Source organism: Ostrinia nubilalis, chromosome 19, assembly GCF_963855985.1.
Source record: "Ostrinia nubilalis chromosome 19, ilOstNubi1.1, whole genome shotgun sequence".
NCBI lineage: Eukaryota > Metazoa > Arthropoda > Insecta > Lepidoptera > Crambidae > Ostrinia > Ostrinia nubilalis.
In genome coordinates, this window is record NC_087106.1 from 693,687 (window position 1) to 710,366 (window position 16,680).

Below are 16,680 nucleotides of genomic sequence, written 5' to 3' on the forward strand. Positions count from 1 at the left end.
ACAGCGAGCGTTTGTGAATTGACGACGCCGTTTGTAAAATGCGGAATCATTCATACAATTTGCCTGCGACATATACAACATACAGGGTGGAAACGATAAGTGATCTCACTCGATTATTTCTAAACTATACAAGATATCGAAAAACTGGTTACTGATCCTGAAAGTGCTTCACAAGCTCTTTCAAACGGTACCAATAATAGTTTACAGAATGAACTGGATCTATTCGAAAATTCAATGTTTCCAGCTTCCATACTAAATGTACGCAAACCACACAATATTACAAGTGTAATAAATTTTTTGTTAAATAATAAATTTAAAAAGTTGTTTAAATAAACTTGTAAATTGCATCTTATTTAAAACTATTTCTGGAAAACATTAGTTTTAGGCTTTACTTGCTATAATATTATCAAGAGATGAGTGCCATGACTGTGATAGTACTAAATGTATGGAAGATGGAAACATTGAATTTTTGGATAGATCTCATTTATTCTGTAAGCTATTGTTGATACCGTTGGATAGAGCTCGTGAAGCACTTTTAAGATCAGTAACCAGTTTTGAGATATCTTGTGTAGTTTTTAGTATTATGTAACTTTACCAAATGTATGGAAGCTGGAAACATTGAATTTTCGGATAGTTCCAGTTTATTCTGTAACCTATTATTGGTACCATTTGAAAGAGCTCGTAAAGCACTTTCAGGATCAGTAACTAGTTTTTCGATATCTTGTATAGTTTAGAAATAATCGAGTGAGATCACTTATCGTTTCCACCCTGTATACAAATACAACAACTAACGAGTAATCGTGGCATCTAAATTAATACTATTCCACAAACCTTTTCAGACATACAAATCCCTCTCCACGGCAAGTGCAGACGTGGTGTGCGCGGGCGCTGACGCGGCGGGTACTTACCTCGTACTACCGGAGGAAAACCGGGAACTACTGGTCGGAGCACTGTGCAACGCCACGCTGGCTATTGACGCTGGCTTGAAGAACGACTCTGCTGTTGGCAAAGCTGTAAGTAGTATTAATAACATGATACTTAGTGCTACTATCCACGTAAACCGCACGTCCATGTGCATGCTATCGTCAATTGACGATTTTTTGCATCTCGCGTAGAAAAAAACAAAAATGTGTCCATGGAGCGGCCGGTGGCGTCCTATCAGTAGTCTTGCGTTCGTCATGCGGTATGCAAGCATTCGTCAAATGACGGACAGTGGACAGTAGGCCTTAGGTAAATACTTCACTGCGAGCGAGCACGTGGTGTGCGCGGGCGCAGACGCAGCGGCTACTTACCTCGTACTACCGGAGGAAAACCGGGAGCTACTGGTCGGAGCACTGTGCAACGCCACGCTGGCTATTGATGCTGGCTTGAGGAATGATTCTTCTGCTGGGAAAGTACCGTACCGAAGCCTTGATACTCGTACTAATATTAAAATACGTTTCCACAACCCATCTGGACGTACAAACCCTCTGTGAGCACGTGGTATGCGCGGGCGCAGATGTGATTTTTGCATTCAAAAGCGGTATTGACTGATTATAAGTTTTGACTCTAACATTAATTGTTATAAAGCAAAATTATTGGACCTCGCTACGTGCGAGGGATTTTTATCAATTAATTAAAGGCCCTTAAATTATCGCCCGTTGAAACCTGGACACGCTGTATAAATATTTTTGTTTTCTACAGATATCAGCCGTGAAGAAGTCATCGCACATCCTCGACGAAGTGAACTGGACGAAGCTCATCGACGGCCTCAAGAACGTCTACGTGAAACTGGACCAAGATTACCCGTACCTGTTCGAGTTTGCGTCCTACGGCATGGACGATAAGGAGCACAGTCGCGTGAAGGAGCTGATGGATAAGGCGAGGGACTACTGGTTCAGTATCAAGAGTTTGGAGAGGAGCTTGCACTTGAGGTAATATCAGAAGCAGTTTGTTGCTGGGGAGATGTAACATTCTACTTATGTCCGAGATGGTGATAGCCTTTCTTTTCGCTTTACCTCCAATATACGGTCAAAACACACGCACACACACATTTTCACACATTTTTAATTTTTTAGTAGTTGGTTCAATTTTATTTTTATTTCACTCCATAACTTTGAACAAAATTATGTGATAATTCTCAAGTCAAGTGCATACTTATTGTACCTACCTCAATATTTTAATTATGAAGTTGAAAAAATACTTTCATGGTATAATGTTAGAACATAGTAGACATTCATCTTCGAGACAAGAAAATTATTGTGAACAACAGCTAGCTCATTCAACATAGGTACGAGTACACCCACCCACATATAATTATTTTTATGTATAACAGTATCAAGCTGGTATTCCGCCTTCTCGACCTGGTGGACCGAGGAGCGTTCGACCTCCATAGCGAGGGTTGGCTGAAGATGAAGCACGCCTTCAGCTCTTTGCAAGCGCCGCTGGCTGTAGTTGACGACTTCATTAGGCTGCTCACTGGTAAGGAACAAGATAAATTACCGAAAACCATAGTTATCGGAACGTAAAACCAATAGATGGGAAAAGAGTGTAGTGAAAAAATTAAAAGTTCCCAACGCTATACAGGGTGGAAACGATCTACGGGTGATCTCACGCGATTATTTCTAAACTATACAACATATACAGGGTGTTAGGTAAATGGGTATATGAGCCGAGACCAGCCCATGTTAACATAGTCATATAAATACTATAGTGGTGTCAGAAAGTCTGGGAAAGGTACCATTATTGAGTAATCAGCTGATTCAGTTTTTGTCGCCAAATTGCGTCGTGACACCCCTGAAAATTAATAGTACGACAAACTAGCGTAGATAAAACAAATAACAGAAAATTCATTATAATTTTCTGCCTAAAAATTTGTCTCTGAGAGGCAAAAACCTTAAGCAATCCCCCAGGAAAATCAGTCCATCTAAAAAGATTTAGCTCAAGTCAAATACCCCCTTACCTTATTTGATTCGATTTGGATTTTGGATAAGTAAAAGTAAACAAAGTGGTCAAGAATTAATTGTACTTCATTGACTGTAACTTACTTATTAAATAAACTGAATAATCAGGACCGTTCATTGTGGACGTCATTCGGCTGAAATGAATGAAGGAACGAATCATTAAACTTGATAACTTTGATTAAGGAAAATGAGACATTGTAGGTAATCATCTAAATTTTATCATCGTAAATCACGATATTGTGTACTAAAAATACCTTAACTAAAAATAAGACACCATTGAAAAAAAACCTTAGGCATTAAAGAAATGTGTCCAACGCACTGTTTAATCTTTGAAGGACAATGAAAGGTCTTTTGTTGATGAACAATGGGACCGGCACGTGTGGTGCGAGTGAGACGCAAGACGTATCGCACGGCGGCTTTCACTTGCAAGAAAGAGTCGGAAGATCATCGCGGCGCAGGAGTAGAGATGTGTAAGGAGGTGACATTGAAGGCAAAAAATCGATTAAGATTTGTCACGTGTTCAATAATAAATCGTTGAAGGATTTTTTTTCTACAAACAATAAATTTAGGTGCCATTAATTCATTTCCAATCATTAATGGAGACGACATGTGGTTGGGGTTAAGTTTTCATTTCATGATTGACTAATGAAGGTCGAGTCGTCTGGGGTCAAAGTGTCGTAATTACAGTGCCGTAATTACAATCCAATTGGTCAGTACAGTAGTCTTGCCGATTGTCTATCAATAGCCTATCGAAAGGCCACCCAAGCACTCATACTATCGTTAATAAAATATCATATTTTCTAATCTAAGAAAAATAACAGCGTTTATCGCAAATTTCAATTTAGCTAAAACATTTCCAAAAGCATGGCAGATTACGGTTTTCTTAATTTACCAAATAAAACTGTGTTGATTTTTTTTCAATGTCTTCTATCAATGCAATGGTATCGTTAAACTAATTTAGACCCATCGATAGTATGAGCGATTTCAGGTAGGTAGGATCTATCAATTAATCGATAATTGATTTTAAGACATTCCTATTGATTACTCAGATGGTTTTCAAACAATTTGATATTTTAATCGATTTTTTTGATATCAATATCGATTACCGATTTTATGGAAAAAATAATGACCCCGCACTAGTTGCACCGCGCATGCGCCATGCGGCCATGTTTATTTGTTTACATTATTTTGTCAGTAAATAATTTGCGTTCGTTGCGATGTTTTGTTGTTGACGTTCTGGATAATTAGATATTCAAATAGCTAAGTAATACAGTGAAATTATGGTGATGTGTGTTGAGTGGTGTTGGTGCAATAGGACTTTGTGTCTTCTTTAGTGTGATGAACGATTTATGTCCGGGAGACCTTCCATTCCACGATGCCTTGTATCTTAATGTTTTCGCGGGTGGGTGAATCGACACCACCATACCACCGAAGGGAGACCCGGAGATCCCGTTCTTGAAAATAGGATTTCACTACAAGAACCTACCCGGTCACTTGAAAGCGTGAGAAGGTGAATTAAGTGAGTGGATGGATGTGATAGATGTGTTGCGATTCGTTTTGTGAATTAGAGTGAAGTGTTACCCCCTGAATACCTTGGATTGCTTGCAGAGTCAATAAAAAGAGGTAAGTGAAGAATTGGTTCAAAAGTAATAATAAAAGTGGGCGGTGCCGACTCGCGTCAAAATTTGTGAATGAAATACCGTTTGACCACGTTTGACCTAGGAGGGAGTTGCGCGATCGTAGGGCTGTCCAAAAATTAAAATAATAATAATTTATTTAGTTTTGTATGGGAAAATATTTTTTATTAAATATTACGATATCCACTTTCTGACACCACTATAGTATTTATATGAGTATGTTAACATGGGCTAGTCTCGGCTCATATACCCATTTACCTAACACCCTGTATAAGGGATAGGGAAGCTGAAAACATTGAATTTTCGGATAAATACAATTTATTCTGTAACCTATTATTGATTCCATTTGAAAGAGCTCGTGAAGCTCTTTCAGGATCAGTAACCAGTTTTTCGAATTATCTTGTGTAGTTTAGAAATAATCAAGTGAGATCAGTTATCGTTTCCACCACAGATCACAGAGATGTGACAAGGGGGCGGGGCCGGTTTCGCAGCAATGCCCAAAAACAAAACACATTGCTCGTGACAGCAATGATGACAGCAGCGACGTCATAATGTAAACAGTTTACATTGCTTGCGTAGTACTAAAGATTATTCGGACGTTGAGTACTGATATACGCAGTGGATAATGAGCATATATTTTGATTACTTTGGGGGGTGTAAATTTCTAATGCGACACTGACGCCCGTATTCACAAACGTCTTCATTAGATGACCTCATGGTCTCACAGTGCTCGTGGACGCACAGGGTGACACACGAACCAATCACAGAGCACTATTCAACGCTCTGCGTTCGATTTGCTGCTTCACTTAAGCAAGCATCGTTTGTGAATACGGGCGTGAGTTTCGAACTCAGCGCATTAGTTGGTATCTCTCTATGGTTTCCACCCTGTGTGCTTAGGAAATAAATTTCTAATGAAATGTTTTCTAGCGTTGGCGCGCAACGAGAGCTTTTCCTCAAGCCTGCCCGCTAAAACGTCGCAGGCCCTATCAGCCATCATCCCCAACATACCGCAGTTGGTGGTGGAAGTCGTCAACATGATCGTCAGCGGAGACGTAGACGTGAGTATTAGTATCCAGAAGTCATTAATTCTCAAACTTACTAATATTATAAATGCGAAAGCTTGGATGTTTGTTACTATTTCACGCAAAAACTACAGAACCGAGTTTGATGAAACTGTGGCGACACCGACGATACGCCACTACAAACTGTGTACCAACAGATGGCGCTGTCACTACTACACTATGGCACACTCCGCCGCTCATACAAACCTGCATCGCGGTGACGGAGTTTTATATCCTGCCAAGTATAAATAGGCAAACCAAGATGGTGTAAATTGGGGTGCAGTCCTGTTGTCCCCCCTGCTTGGCCCCCCTGGGGGAGCCAACAGGATTTCGAAATCCTGTTGTCCCCCCTGGCTAGGGGAGACAACAGGACTAGATTTTTAAACAATGATTTGAGGACTGTTGTCCCCGCTGGCAAAAATTATTTAAAAGCCATAAATTTTTATAACATAATTTATGAAAAACTGAAGTATTTGACTGAGTGCCAAATTGAATACTTAAGCGTTTGTCAAGTAGGTAATAATTACAATTTTGATAGGTACCTACCTATTGGTGCCGGCCGGTATTAACTAACACCTACAAACTTGAAACTTGGCAGGTAGGTTCCTTATATAGGGTGTAGACATCCACTAAGAACGGAATTTATTTATTAAAGGATAGAAAACAATATGTAGGATAGAAAAATAATATAACGAAATCGCGGGCGGCCGCTAGTTGAATCACTGTCACTGAGCAAGTAATTTGTTGAATATTATGATTAATTTAAAATTACCCAGTTTTAACATCCTACTTTTTTGTATTTTAATGTATTATTGACATTCTTACTTGACATATCATTTACATGCCAATATCTTGGTAAAACATGTTGTATCACCTGTTAAAACTGTAAGACCAAATCATGTTGCTCTGTAATATGTTTTCACACATGTTTATGTAAATAAATATCTTCATCTTTATTTTTATCTTTACCTACTAATGTTGTAAGTAAATGCGGAAGTTTATGAGTATGGATGTTTGATACTCTTTCACGTAAAAACTACTAAACGGATTTTTACTTAAACTTGATAAACTTTTCAGTAGATAATATTTTTTATACATGAGAATAGAATAATAGAGGTACCTACTTAGCTTTTGCCTACGGCTTTGTCCGTATAATTTTTTTCTGTCACAGAAAAAAGTATAGAGCGCCACACTGTTTCAAAAACCGAGATAAAAACTGTCCAACGACTTTTCCCAGGACTCAAAACTATCTAAATATCAAAATCGGTTCAATGGTTTAGGCGTGAATTCGTAACAAACAGACATATAAAGTTACTTTCGTATTTATAATATTATTTAGTAGGAATAATTCATAACGATCTATTAAAAGCAAGTAAAGCAGATTTTGAAATAGTCTGAAATAGTACCGGTACCAAGAACTTATATTTTTTTCGTTAACCAAATGTTAATTATTATTTGACATACGTTTAGGTATTCAGTTTGGAATTTGGCATTCATTCAGGTACTCCAGTCCTTCTTAAATGTTATAAAAATTTATGGCTTTTAAATAATTTTTGCCAGGGGGGACAACAGTCCTCAAATCATTGATTAAAAATCTAGTCCTGTTGTCTCCCCTAGCCAGGGGGGACAACAGGATTTCGAAGTCCTGTTGGCTCCCCCAGGGGGGCCAAGCAGGGGGGACAACAGGACTGCACCTAAATTGGACCTTGGTCCCCGAGCACAACACCCGCTCGGAAGGAAGCACTAACATCTAGCTTCCTTATTGTGGATCAACATTAGGGTGGTCCTTATTCCTACGAAAAAAATTTTTTTTCTTATATTTTGCGGGGCACCACGTAATTTGAATATATACCATATGAAAGTCTTTTATTTTTTTTTTAATTTTTAAAAGACATTTAGGGGTCGCTACCAAGGTTTGAATTTTAAGTAAAAACACAAAATCTGTATTTGTTAGATTCATTTATTTTTAGCCAAAGCCAAATAAAAATATTACAAAATTATTGTTGTTGCTATGAACTAAGATATTATGTACAATGTACATTATTTGAATCAATTATTTTTAAGATATAAGGGCCATTCTTAAATTTGTGCCAATTTTTTTTTAAAAATTAAAGATTTTTTTTTTTAACTTTTTGCGATGTGTATCGAAAGTATAAACCAAAAGCATACTTTTGATGTATATGGACAACCTTAAAGCCCTCGGAAAGGAAACAAAATAGCCTACGTAACCACGGCTGTGACACTGCATGACACGGATGTGACAGTTTTACATTTTTACTGTAAATAATAATATTTATGTTGTTAAATTTATATCATAATAGTTTAAATTGATTAACAATAAAATACACTAAATTCGTTTCATCAACAAAGGTGTTATTTGGTAATATGTACTTTTTTCTGAACATCCAAAAATTTAATTAAAATTGAGATCAAAAATACCGTCAGGTAGTTAATATATCTACTAGATAATAAAAAAATAGACTTTTTATTATTGGCACTATCTGATCATGCTTCCGATATGCTACCTACATGGTTTCGATATGATAATATGCTTAACAAATTAGTAAATCTTAAACACAGTAGGTACCTAATTGAGTATCAAATGAGATTTCTGTAGGATTCACATAACAGTTGTTTTTGACAACTTAAACATGTTTCATAGTCACCGTACCACTAAAAATATGGTTAATAGCAATTCCTTTTAAAACAACTCCGACCACCTCTGCAGGGCCTTTACCGGGAGCTGTCTCAGTAAAATTTGATATTACTGCAGAAATGAGAAAGTGCAATAATTTTTCCTTCGTGGCATCTAGAAAATCATAATAGCGAAAAATAAGTACACTTACTAAAAGGCTACTTCTAAAAATTGCACAATACACAAAATAATTTAGCAGAACAACAAAAACTATTAAAATAACAAAAATAGAATGTCACAACCACGCGTTGTAATGTCACGACCATGTACTTAAATTGTTTGCGGTAGTGACACATTTTTAATACCATGGCCGTGACAATTTGGAACGTGTCCGATATATCCAAAAAACTATCTGTGAATTAGCAGATCTTGTGCAATTATCTGAAACTATACTGCATGAGGTACATAATTATGTTTTATACAATAGCGTGACATTGATACCTACCTTTAAAAACCGTACACGGGATGGACGTGTTATGGTTGTCCCTTTTTTCAAATAAATAGGAAATAATTTTTTGCGGCTCACTCACTACGTTCAGCCATTTGCAAATCTAATAAGATGACAATGTTACTGTTCTAAAAAAACTTAGCAAGGGATGACAATATCAAAGATAGTTTTTTACCGAGTTACGCATATTTAAAGTGGCGCACGTGGTTGTGACACAAAAACTGCTCACACAATGTTTGGTGTTCAAAATCAAAAATGGTAATTATTATTGATATACATTTTTAACAGTCTTATATAACATGTATTAATCTTGCATAATTACTGTAATATTTATCAAAATAACATAACATCTCTTCAGAAAAAAATATTGTATGTCCAAATCCGGGAATCTCACACTACACGGTCCGTGACATTTTGGACTTGTAACTTTTTTTTAATATTCTTCTAATAGTTTTATGATAAAAATGACATTGGGCCTAGTTAATAGAGGTATTTTACTAAGTAAATTAATATACAGTGCACTGATTTTCTTTAAAAACATATGCTATTCTTACATCTCACACAAAAATGCGTAAGAATAAGAATGGCCCATAAGAGTTTACTTGTTAGTATCTCGACGCGTCGGTACCATGGTCGGTACAGAAGAGGGGTTGAGGGAAGAAGGGGACAAGAAGCGATTGTCTATTCTATCTATGCGATGTTCATTTGCACGTAAAATGTGATATTAACACTTAAATAAAACATTTATGAAACCATGATTTAAGATTTTCAAAGCTTTTGTAAATATTTTGACAGCTGGTAGCGACCTCTAAATCTTAACTAAAAAAAAAACAAAAAAAGCTAATTTCATATTTAGAGGTATATAATCGAATGAGAAAGTGCCCCGGGGATAATTCAAAAGTCGAAAAATAAGGACCACCCTAATCAACATCATATCCCACATTGGTGACCGTATACCACGTGGTGTTTACAGTATTATTGTTTATAACCCAGAATAACATAGGCTATAATTTATGACGATCTGTGACAAAATAAATATCACGCGGGTGAAGCCGCGGGCAAAAGCTAGTTTTATATATTTTTTCACAAATAACATAGACCTACTTGAAGGCGTTTGGTCAGTAAAGTTCTCGAGAGGAGACTACAGATCGGAAAACGTGTGTAGGCAGATTCCAACTCAGTGGTTTGACGATCCGTTAAAGGTCGGTCAGAAGCACCTGAAAACAGGAAGCGCAGAACCGATCATTGTGTAAATCCAGCAGAGAACGTCTTTTGGTTGAAATAAATTAACGAACTATGTAATACTCGTGGAAATAAAGCTTTATTTATTAAATAATTTAATGCAATTCCCTCTTACAGCTGCAGCCAATCATCTCCCTAATGAACGGTGAGCCGGCCTGGCCATGCGGCAGTAGCGTGACCGACATCTTACAACTATCGGCCGGCTCTAAAGAAGCTGTCACAGCTGCCGAACGCGCCATCTGTATTGACAACGGCTTGCAGGACGAGTGGGCGGAGTTCGTCAAGGACAGACACATTTCCTTATACGTGAGTATACTAGTAACCTTTCTAAAGCTGCAGCCAATCGTCTCCCTAATGAACGCTGATTAATTTCGTTGCGGGTCCAAGGACAGTTTATTTTTTTCTGGGACAAACTTGACCTTAACTGGTTGGGTTTTTATAGGCGGTCAAGCTGTAGATCCTGGCTAAACAGAAGTTGCAACGGTGGGAAAGAGAGGTGGGAATAGTCCCGTAATGAACGGTGAGCCGGCTTAGTCGTATGGTAGTAGCGTGACTGACGTTCTACAACTATCGGCTCCAAGGAAACTGTCACGGCTACCGAGCGCGCCATGTGTGTCGACAACGGCTTGCAGGACGAGTGGGCGGAGTTTGTCAAGAACAGACACATTTCATTATACGTGAGTATACTATTAGGGGCAAACTTGACCTTTACTGGTTGGGTTGATATTGGCGGTCAAGCTGTAGATCCTGGCTAAACAGAAGTTGCAACGGTGGGAACGAGAGGTGGGAATAATCCCGTAATGAATACTGAGCCGGCCTGGCCGTGTGGCAGTATCGTGACCGACGTTCTACAGCTATCGGCTGCCTCTAAGGAAGCTGTCACGGCTACCGAACGCGCCATGTGTGTCGACAACGGCTTGCAGGACGAGTGGGCGGAGTTTGTGAAGGACAGACACATTTCATTATACGTGAGTGTACTGTTAGTAAGAAAGTTGTAGCCAATCGTCTCCCTAATGAACGGTGATTATACATATAATTTCGTTGCGGGTCTAATGACAGTTTATTTTTTCTTGGGCAAACTTGACCTTTACTATTTTGGATTTTATTGGCGGTCAAGCTGTAGATCCTGGCTAAACAGAAGTTGCAACGGTGGGAACGAGAGGTGGGAATAGTCCCGTAATGAACTGTGAGCCGGCTTAGTCGTATGGTAGTAGCGTGACTGACGTTCTACAACTATCGGCTCCAAGGAAGCTGTCACGGCTACCGAGCGCGCCATGTGTGTCGACAACGGACAGCAGGACGAGTGGGCGGAGTTTGTGAAGGACAGACACATTTCCTTATACGTGAGTATACTATTATGGGCGAACTTGACCTTTACTGGTTGAGTTGATATTGGCGGTCAAGCTGTAGATCCTGGTTACACAGGAGTTGCAGCGGTGGGAACGAGAGGTGGGAATAGTCCCGTGATGAATACTGAGCCGGCCTGGCCGTGTGGCAGTATCGTGACCGACGTTCTACAACTATCGGCTGCCTCCAAGGAAGCTGTCACAGCTGCCGAACGCGCCATGTGTGTCGACAACGGCTTGCAGGACGAGTGGGCGGACTTTGTGAAGGACAGACACATTTCATTATACGTGAGTATACTGTTAGCTCGTAGAGACGATGGCCGTTGGGACAGGAAAGTTCTCGAGTGGCGACCACGGGCTGGAGGACGTAGCGTGGGCAGGCCTCCTACTAGGTGGACCGACGATCTGGTAAAGGTCGCGGGAAGAGGCTGGAAGCGGGCTGCGCAGGACTGTTCATTGTGGAAAACCTTGGGGGAGGCCTTTGTCCAGCTGTGGACGTCATTTGGCTGAAACGAGCGAGTATACTGTTAGTAACTCTCCTAAAGCTGCAGCCAATCGTCTCCCTGATGAACGGTGAGTCGACCTGGCCGTGTAGCTTCTGCGCGACCGACATTATCATGGAATTCCTGCTAGGATTTTAAATTCCTTTCTTCAGAATCGGCCGAATAAAAAATATTAGTTAAATTACTTAGGTCAGATATTTCATACAAGCCATCCCATTAAATGTTGATGATTAAGTTTCTACTGCCACTTTTCAACACCCGTCTATTACGATATCCTGAAATGATATAGTTGACAAGGTGTAAAAGACACTTGCCCTAATAATAGTGAAAAGAGCCTAAATATACTAATAATTTAATTTTCACTTCCAGAATGCCAGTACATGGAACAGCATAGCCTTCGGTCCGCACGTGTTCCTGCAATTCTCGTCAACCTTCGACGCCCTGGTGGAAGATACGACCCTGATAAAGGAATTAGTGCTTGACCTGGTCAACGAAACCAAGAGCGATGCGCCATTGACGATTGTCGGCGCGTGGAAGTATGCCGCTGGGCTGTTTGAAGGGACTGACAGGAATGACACTTTGAGGTACGTTTAAGTTTAATGAAGTGATACAAACTAGTGTTTTTAATGAGGCCCGTTTGAGTTTACAGTTATACCACAGAATAATAATAAATAAGTACTACGTTATACCACATGTTATACTCTAACCGGGAACTGGGAAACGGGGCCTATTTTTATGTCAATTAGTCTTCTTCTGCCTCGTCTTATTCCGTTACGCGGGGTTGACATTCCACATTATGTGTCGCCATTTATTTCGATCAATTAGAGTGAGTTTTAAATCTTGGATTTGTTAGCAACCTGCCCCTATTAAACGAAGTTTAACCCCTGACAAATATGAATATTTCTTCGAGTTTTAACCACCTATGCGCTATGTACACTTATGAAGCAATAAATGATTATGATTATGATCATCTGTTTACCGTTATAAAAGTGTTTTTGTTTCAAAATCCCGAGACTATGATAATTTCACTGCACTAAGGCCTACTAAAGCCATCGGCCTAAAACTTAGATCGACTAAAATATTTAAGACATTAAAAAAATATGTTATCTTTCTCCGCATCCTAGGAGCATGTTCTCAAACATCGACGCCCTCCTCGAAAGCATCAATACAACACCTCCCGTGCAATCCGTCAGCGCCCTCTGGGAGGGCTACGCCAAGTGTAAGCCCTCTGAAGGCTGCGGAGATTTGCGGAGGGCCGCGCTCAAGTACTCCTTCCAAGCTGTATCGGTCGTGCTCGATAATGTGGCTGGAGACTTGCTCACGTACTTTAGAGAAGTCAACGGTAAGATTTATTAGAAACATTAGCGATTGTATCCTCATGAAACCTCCCGTCTAGTCTGTCAGAATAACTTACCTGGAAGTCTTTAAATAGACTTCGGACGCAGGTTGGCCGTAGTAAGGACAATCTTGGATGGCTCAAACATGTTCCCCAGTCGATGAAGCACATGATGTCGTGGCCTGAGTGCCCGAGCAACTGCACGCAGGAGGATTTAATTAATGCTGCTGACAACGCCACTCTTGTAGCGAAGTTTTGGGCTGACACTGTGTAGGTTTGTTGTCGATACGATAAGAAGAATGGTAAGAATTACTAGATGCATTTGCGAGTGTTTCGACACAACTCCTCTCGCCTAGGTCGTTAGCGCCCTTTGGGAGGGCTACGCCAAGTGTAAGCCCTCTGAAGGCTGCGGAGACTTGCGGAGGGCTGCACTCAAGTACTCCTTCCAAGCTGTGTCAGTTGTACTTGATAATGTCGCTGGAGATCTGCTCACTTACTTTAGAGAAGTCAACGGTAAGATTTATTCGATACATTTGCGAGCGTATATCGACACAGCTTCTTTCGTCTATTCTGTTAGCGCTCTCTGGGAGGGTTACGCCAAGTGTAATACCCACTGAAGGTTGCGGTGACTTACGGAGGGCCTCGCTGGATATGCTCATGTACTTTAGAGAAGTCAACGGTAAGATTTATTAAATAAATTAGCAAGTGTAAATCTATTACTTACCGAGGGCTGCGCTTAAGTACTCCTTCCAAGCTGTGTCGGTGGTTCTTGATAACGTGGCTGGAGATTTTCTAACTTACTTTAAAGAAGTCAACGGTAAGATTTATTCGATACATTTGCGAGCGTATATCGACACAGCTTCTTTCGTCTATTCTGTTAGCGCCCTCTGGGAGGGTTACGCCAAGTGTAATACCCACTGAAGGTTACGGTGACTTACGGAGGGCCTCGCTGGATATGCTCACGTACTTTAGAGAAGTCAATGGTAAGATTTATTAAATACATTTAGCGGGTGTATCGCCACGACCCTCCCGCAAAGTCCATCAGTGCTCTGTGGGATAGCTTCTGTTTTCTTTTCCTTTTCTTTGGCAACTCCTCTCGCCCAGTCCGTCAGCGCCTTCTGGGAGGGCTACGCCAAGTGTAAACCCTCTGAAGGCTGCGGAGACTTGAAAAGAGCAGCGCTCAAGTACTCCTTCCAAGCTGTATCGGTCGTGCTCGATAATGTGGCTGGAGACCTGCTCACGTACTTTAGAGAAGTCAACGGTAAGATTATTAGAAACATTAGCGAGTGCATCACTACGACACCTCCCGTCCAGTCTGTCAGAATGGCTTATCTGGAAGTCTTTAAAATAGACTTCGTACGCAGGTTGGCCGTAGTAAGGACAATCTGGTCAGGTGGGGATTCTTGGATGGCTTAAACATGGAGTGCAGGTGCGGTTTTGTTCCCCAGTCGATGAGGCACGTGATGTCGTGCCCTGAGTGCCCGAGCAACTGCACGCAGGAGGATTTAATGAATGCTGCTGACAACGCCACTCTTGTAGCTGAGTTTTGGGATGACACTGTGATAAAAATTACTAGGTAGATGCATTTGCAAGTGTTTCGACACAACTCCTCTCGCCAAGGTCGTCAGCGCCCCCTGGGAGAGCTACGCCAAGTGTAAACCCTCTGAAGGCTGCGGTGACTTACGGAGGGCTGCCCTCAAGTACTCCTTCCAAGCTGTGTCGGTGGTGCTTGATAACGTCGCTGGAGATCTGCTCACTTACTTCAGAGAAGTCAACGGTAAGATTTACGAGATACATTTGCGAGTGTTTCGACATAACTCCTCTCGCCTAGGTCGTCAGCGCCCTCTGGGAAGTTTACGCAAAGTATAAACCCTCTGACGGCTTCGTAGGGGCTACGCTTAAGTACTCCTTCTAAGCCATGTCGGTGATTCTTGATAACGTCGCTGGAGATCTGCTCACTTACTTTAGAGAAGTCAACGGTAAGTTTTATTAAATAAATCCTCCTGTCCAGTCTGTCGGCGTCCTTTGGGAAAGCTATGCCAAGTGCGAGTCCTCAGAAAATTGCTGACTTGTCACGCCTAAAAATCGGTAGGTACATAGCTTTCAATTCAATATCATAAATTCCTATACTTAGCTCTGTTTTCCTTGCATATTTTTATTTCGTCTTTAGACTCTCTTTGTATTTGCATAAATGTGGTGTGTTTGCATAAATAAAATATTTGTATTTGTATTTGTATTTGTATTTCATATTATGATTTATAACCTTCACTACTGAAACATGGCAACAAGTTTTAAGGTGGCCTAAATTGTGCGTTACTTTTTGAAATCCTTTAATACCTACTGTCACTTGTGGGTCAATCCTACAACTAACAAAGAGTATCTATGAATCTGTCTTAATTATTATTTTGTAACTCCACAGAACCAGATTCGAACCTGCTGCAAATGGTGGGGTTCACCAAGTCTACCGGCTTATACATCCTGTTCGACAAGCTGCCGGAATTCGTGGCCGCTCTGCTTAACTCTTACTTTGACTACGGATTTATGAGTCAGGTAAATAATTCGGAAGTTTTCTAGTCTTCGCTTCACATTGAGAGTGAAACCTGCCAAGGTAGGGGGCAACTATTGCAGTTACTGATCTTTAAATGTGTCTCTTCCGAAAGGTACTTCTTGTGTAGATCTAAAAAATAGCAATACGCCGACAGAAAAAAATGTATTTTCATCTAGGGTATGCAATGACAAGCAACCAAAATCTAGTGCTCCGAGGCAGTTAAGTTTCATGCAACAGCAGCTTACGCCCGTATTTACAAACATTACTATGAGGTCTCACAGTGCGCGTGGACGCACAGGGTGACACACGAACCAATTACATAGCTCCATTCAACGATGCTGTGCGTTCAATTTGCTGCTTCACTTAGCATTGTTTGTGAATACGGGCGTTAGTGTATTTCTTTGTATTTAAATAGTAAGCCGACACAGTGTTCCTGTAAATTCCTATAAAAATGTATATCATTAAACAAATCCCACTTAACATCAGGTGCGATTGTGGTCAAATACCTGCCTTGTTATGCATAAAAAAAATACATGCCTTTTTTATAGATCCGTCGCGCCTCCCTAACTGACTTCTGGGACTGCCAAGAAGTTCTATCGTCCCTGGCACCAGCGGCCGGCAGCAGCATAGACAAGGAGACAGTCAAGAAGGTGCAGCCCTTCGTGTGTCCTTCTTTGCTGTACTGGATCTCGCTTCCACGCGGGGATAATACGTTCTTGGACGTCGTGGCCAAACCGGTGAGTTGACGGGATTGTGCAATAAGCATAACTTTAAACTTAATTGATTTTCGGAATAAACACCAGACAGTGTAATTTACTGTTTTACACTCATTACATTCGAGTGTGCCTGTCAATTAGTGCAACTTATGTGGTCCTTTTTAGCCTAAAATTCTTGAAAATACTATCAGACACCAATGAGTATG

At 40.4% G+C, this 16,680-nt stretch overlaps 1 protein-coding gene across 1 annotated transcript in view; it reads left to right on the plus strand.

The window, feature by feature from the left end:
* Positions 1-16,680, plus strand: part of LOC135081356 (uncharacterized) — a 150,195-nt gene that overhangs the window by 67,767 nt on the left and 65,748 nt on the right. The window contains exons 14-22 of the mRNA XM_063976075.1: positions 840-1,013; positions 1,684-1,913; positions 2,315-2,460; positions 5,507-5,637; positions 10,143-10,331; positions 12,244-12,458; positions 12,999-13,216; positions 15,630-15,760; positions 16,307-16,495. Of these exons, the coding sequence (XP_063832145.1) occupies positions 840-1,013; positions 1,684-1,913; positions 2,315-2,460; positions 5,507-5,637; positions 10,143-10,331; positions 12,244-12,458; positions 12,999-13,216; positions 15,630-15,760; positions 16,307-16,495 (1,623 nt within the window). The remainder of the gene's footprint in view (positions 1-839; positions 1,014-1,683; positions 1,914-2,314; positions 2,461-5,506; positions 5,638-10,142; positions 10,332-12,243; positions 12,459-12,998; positions 13,217-15,629; positions 15,761-16,306; positions 16,496-16,680) is intronic.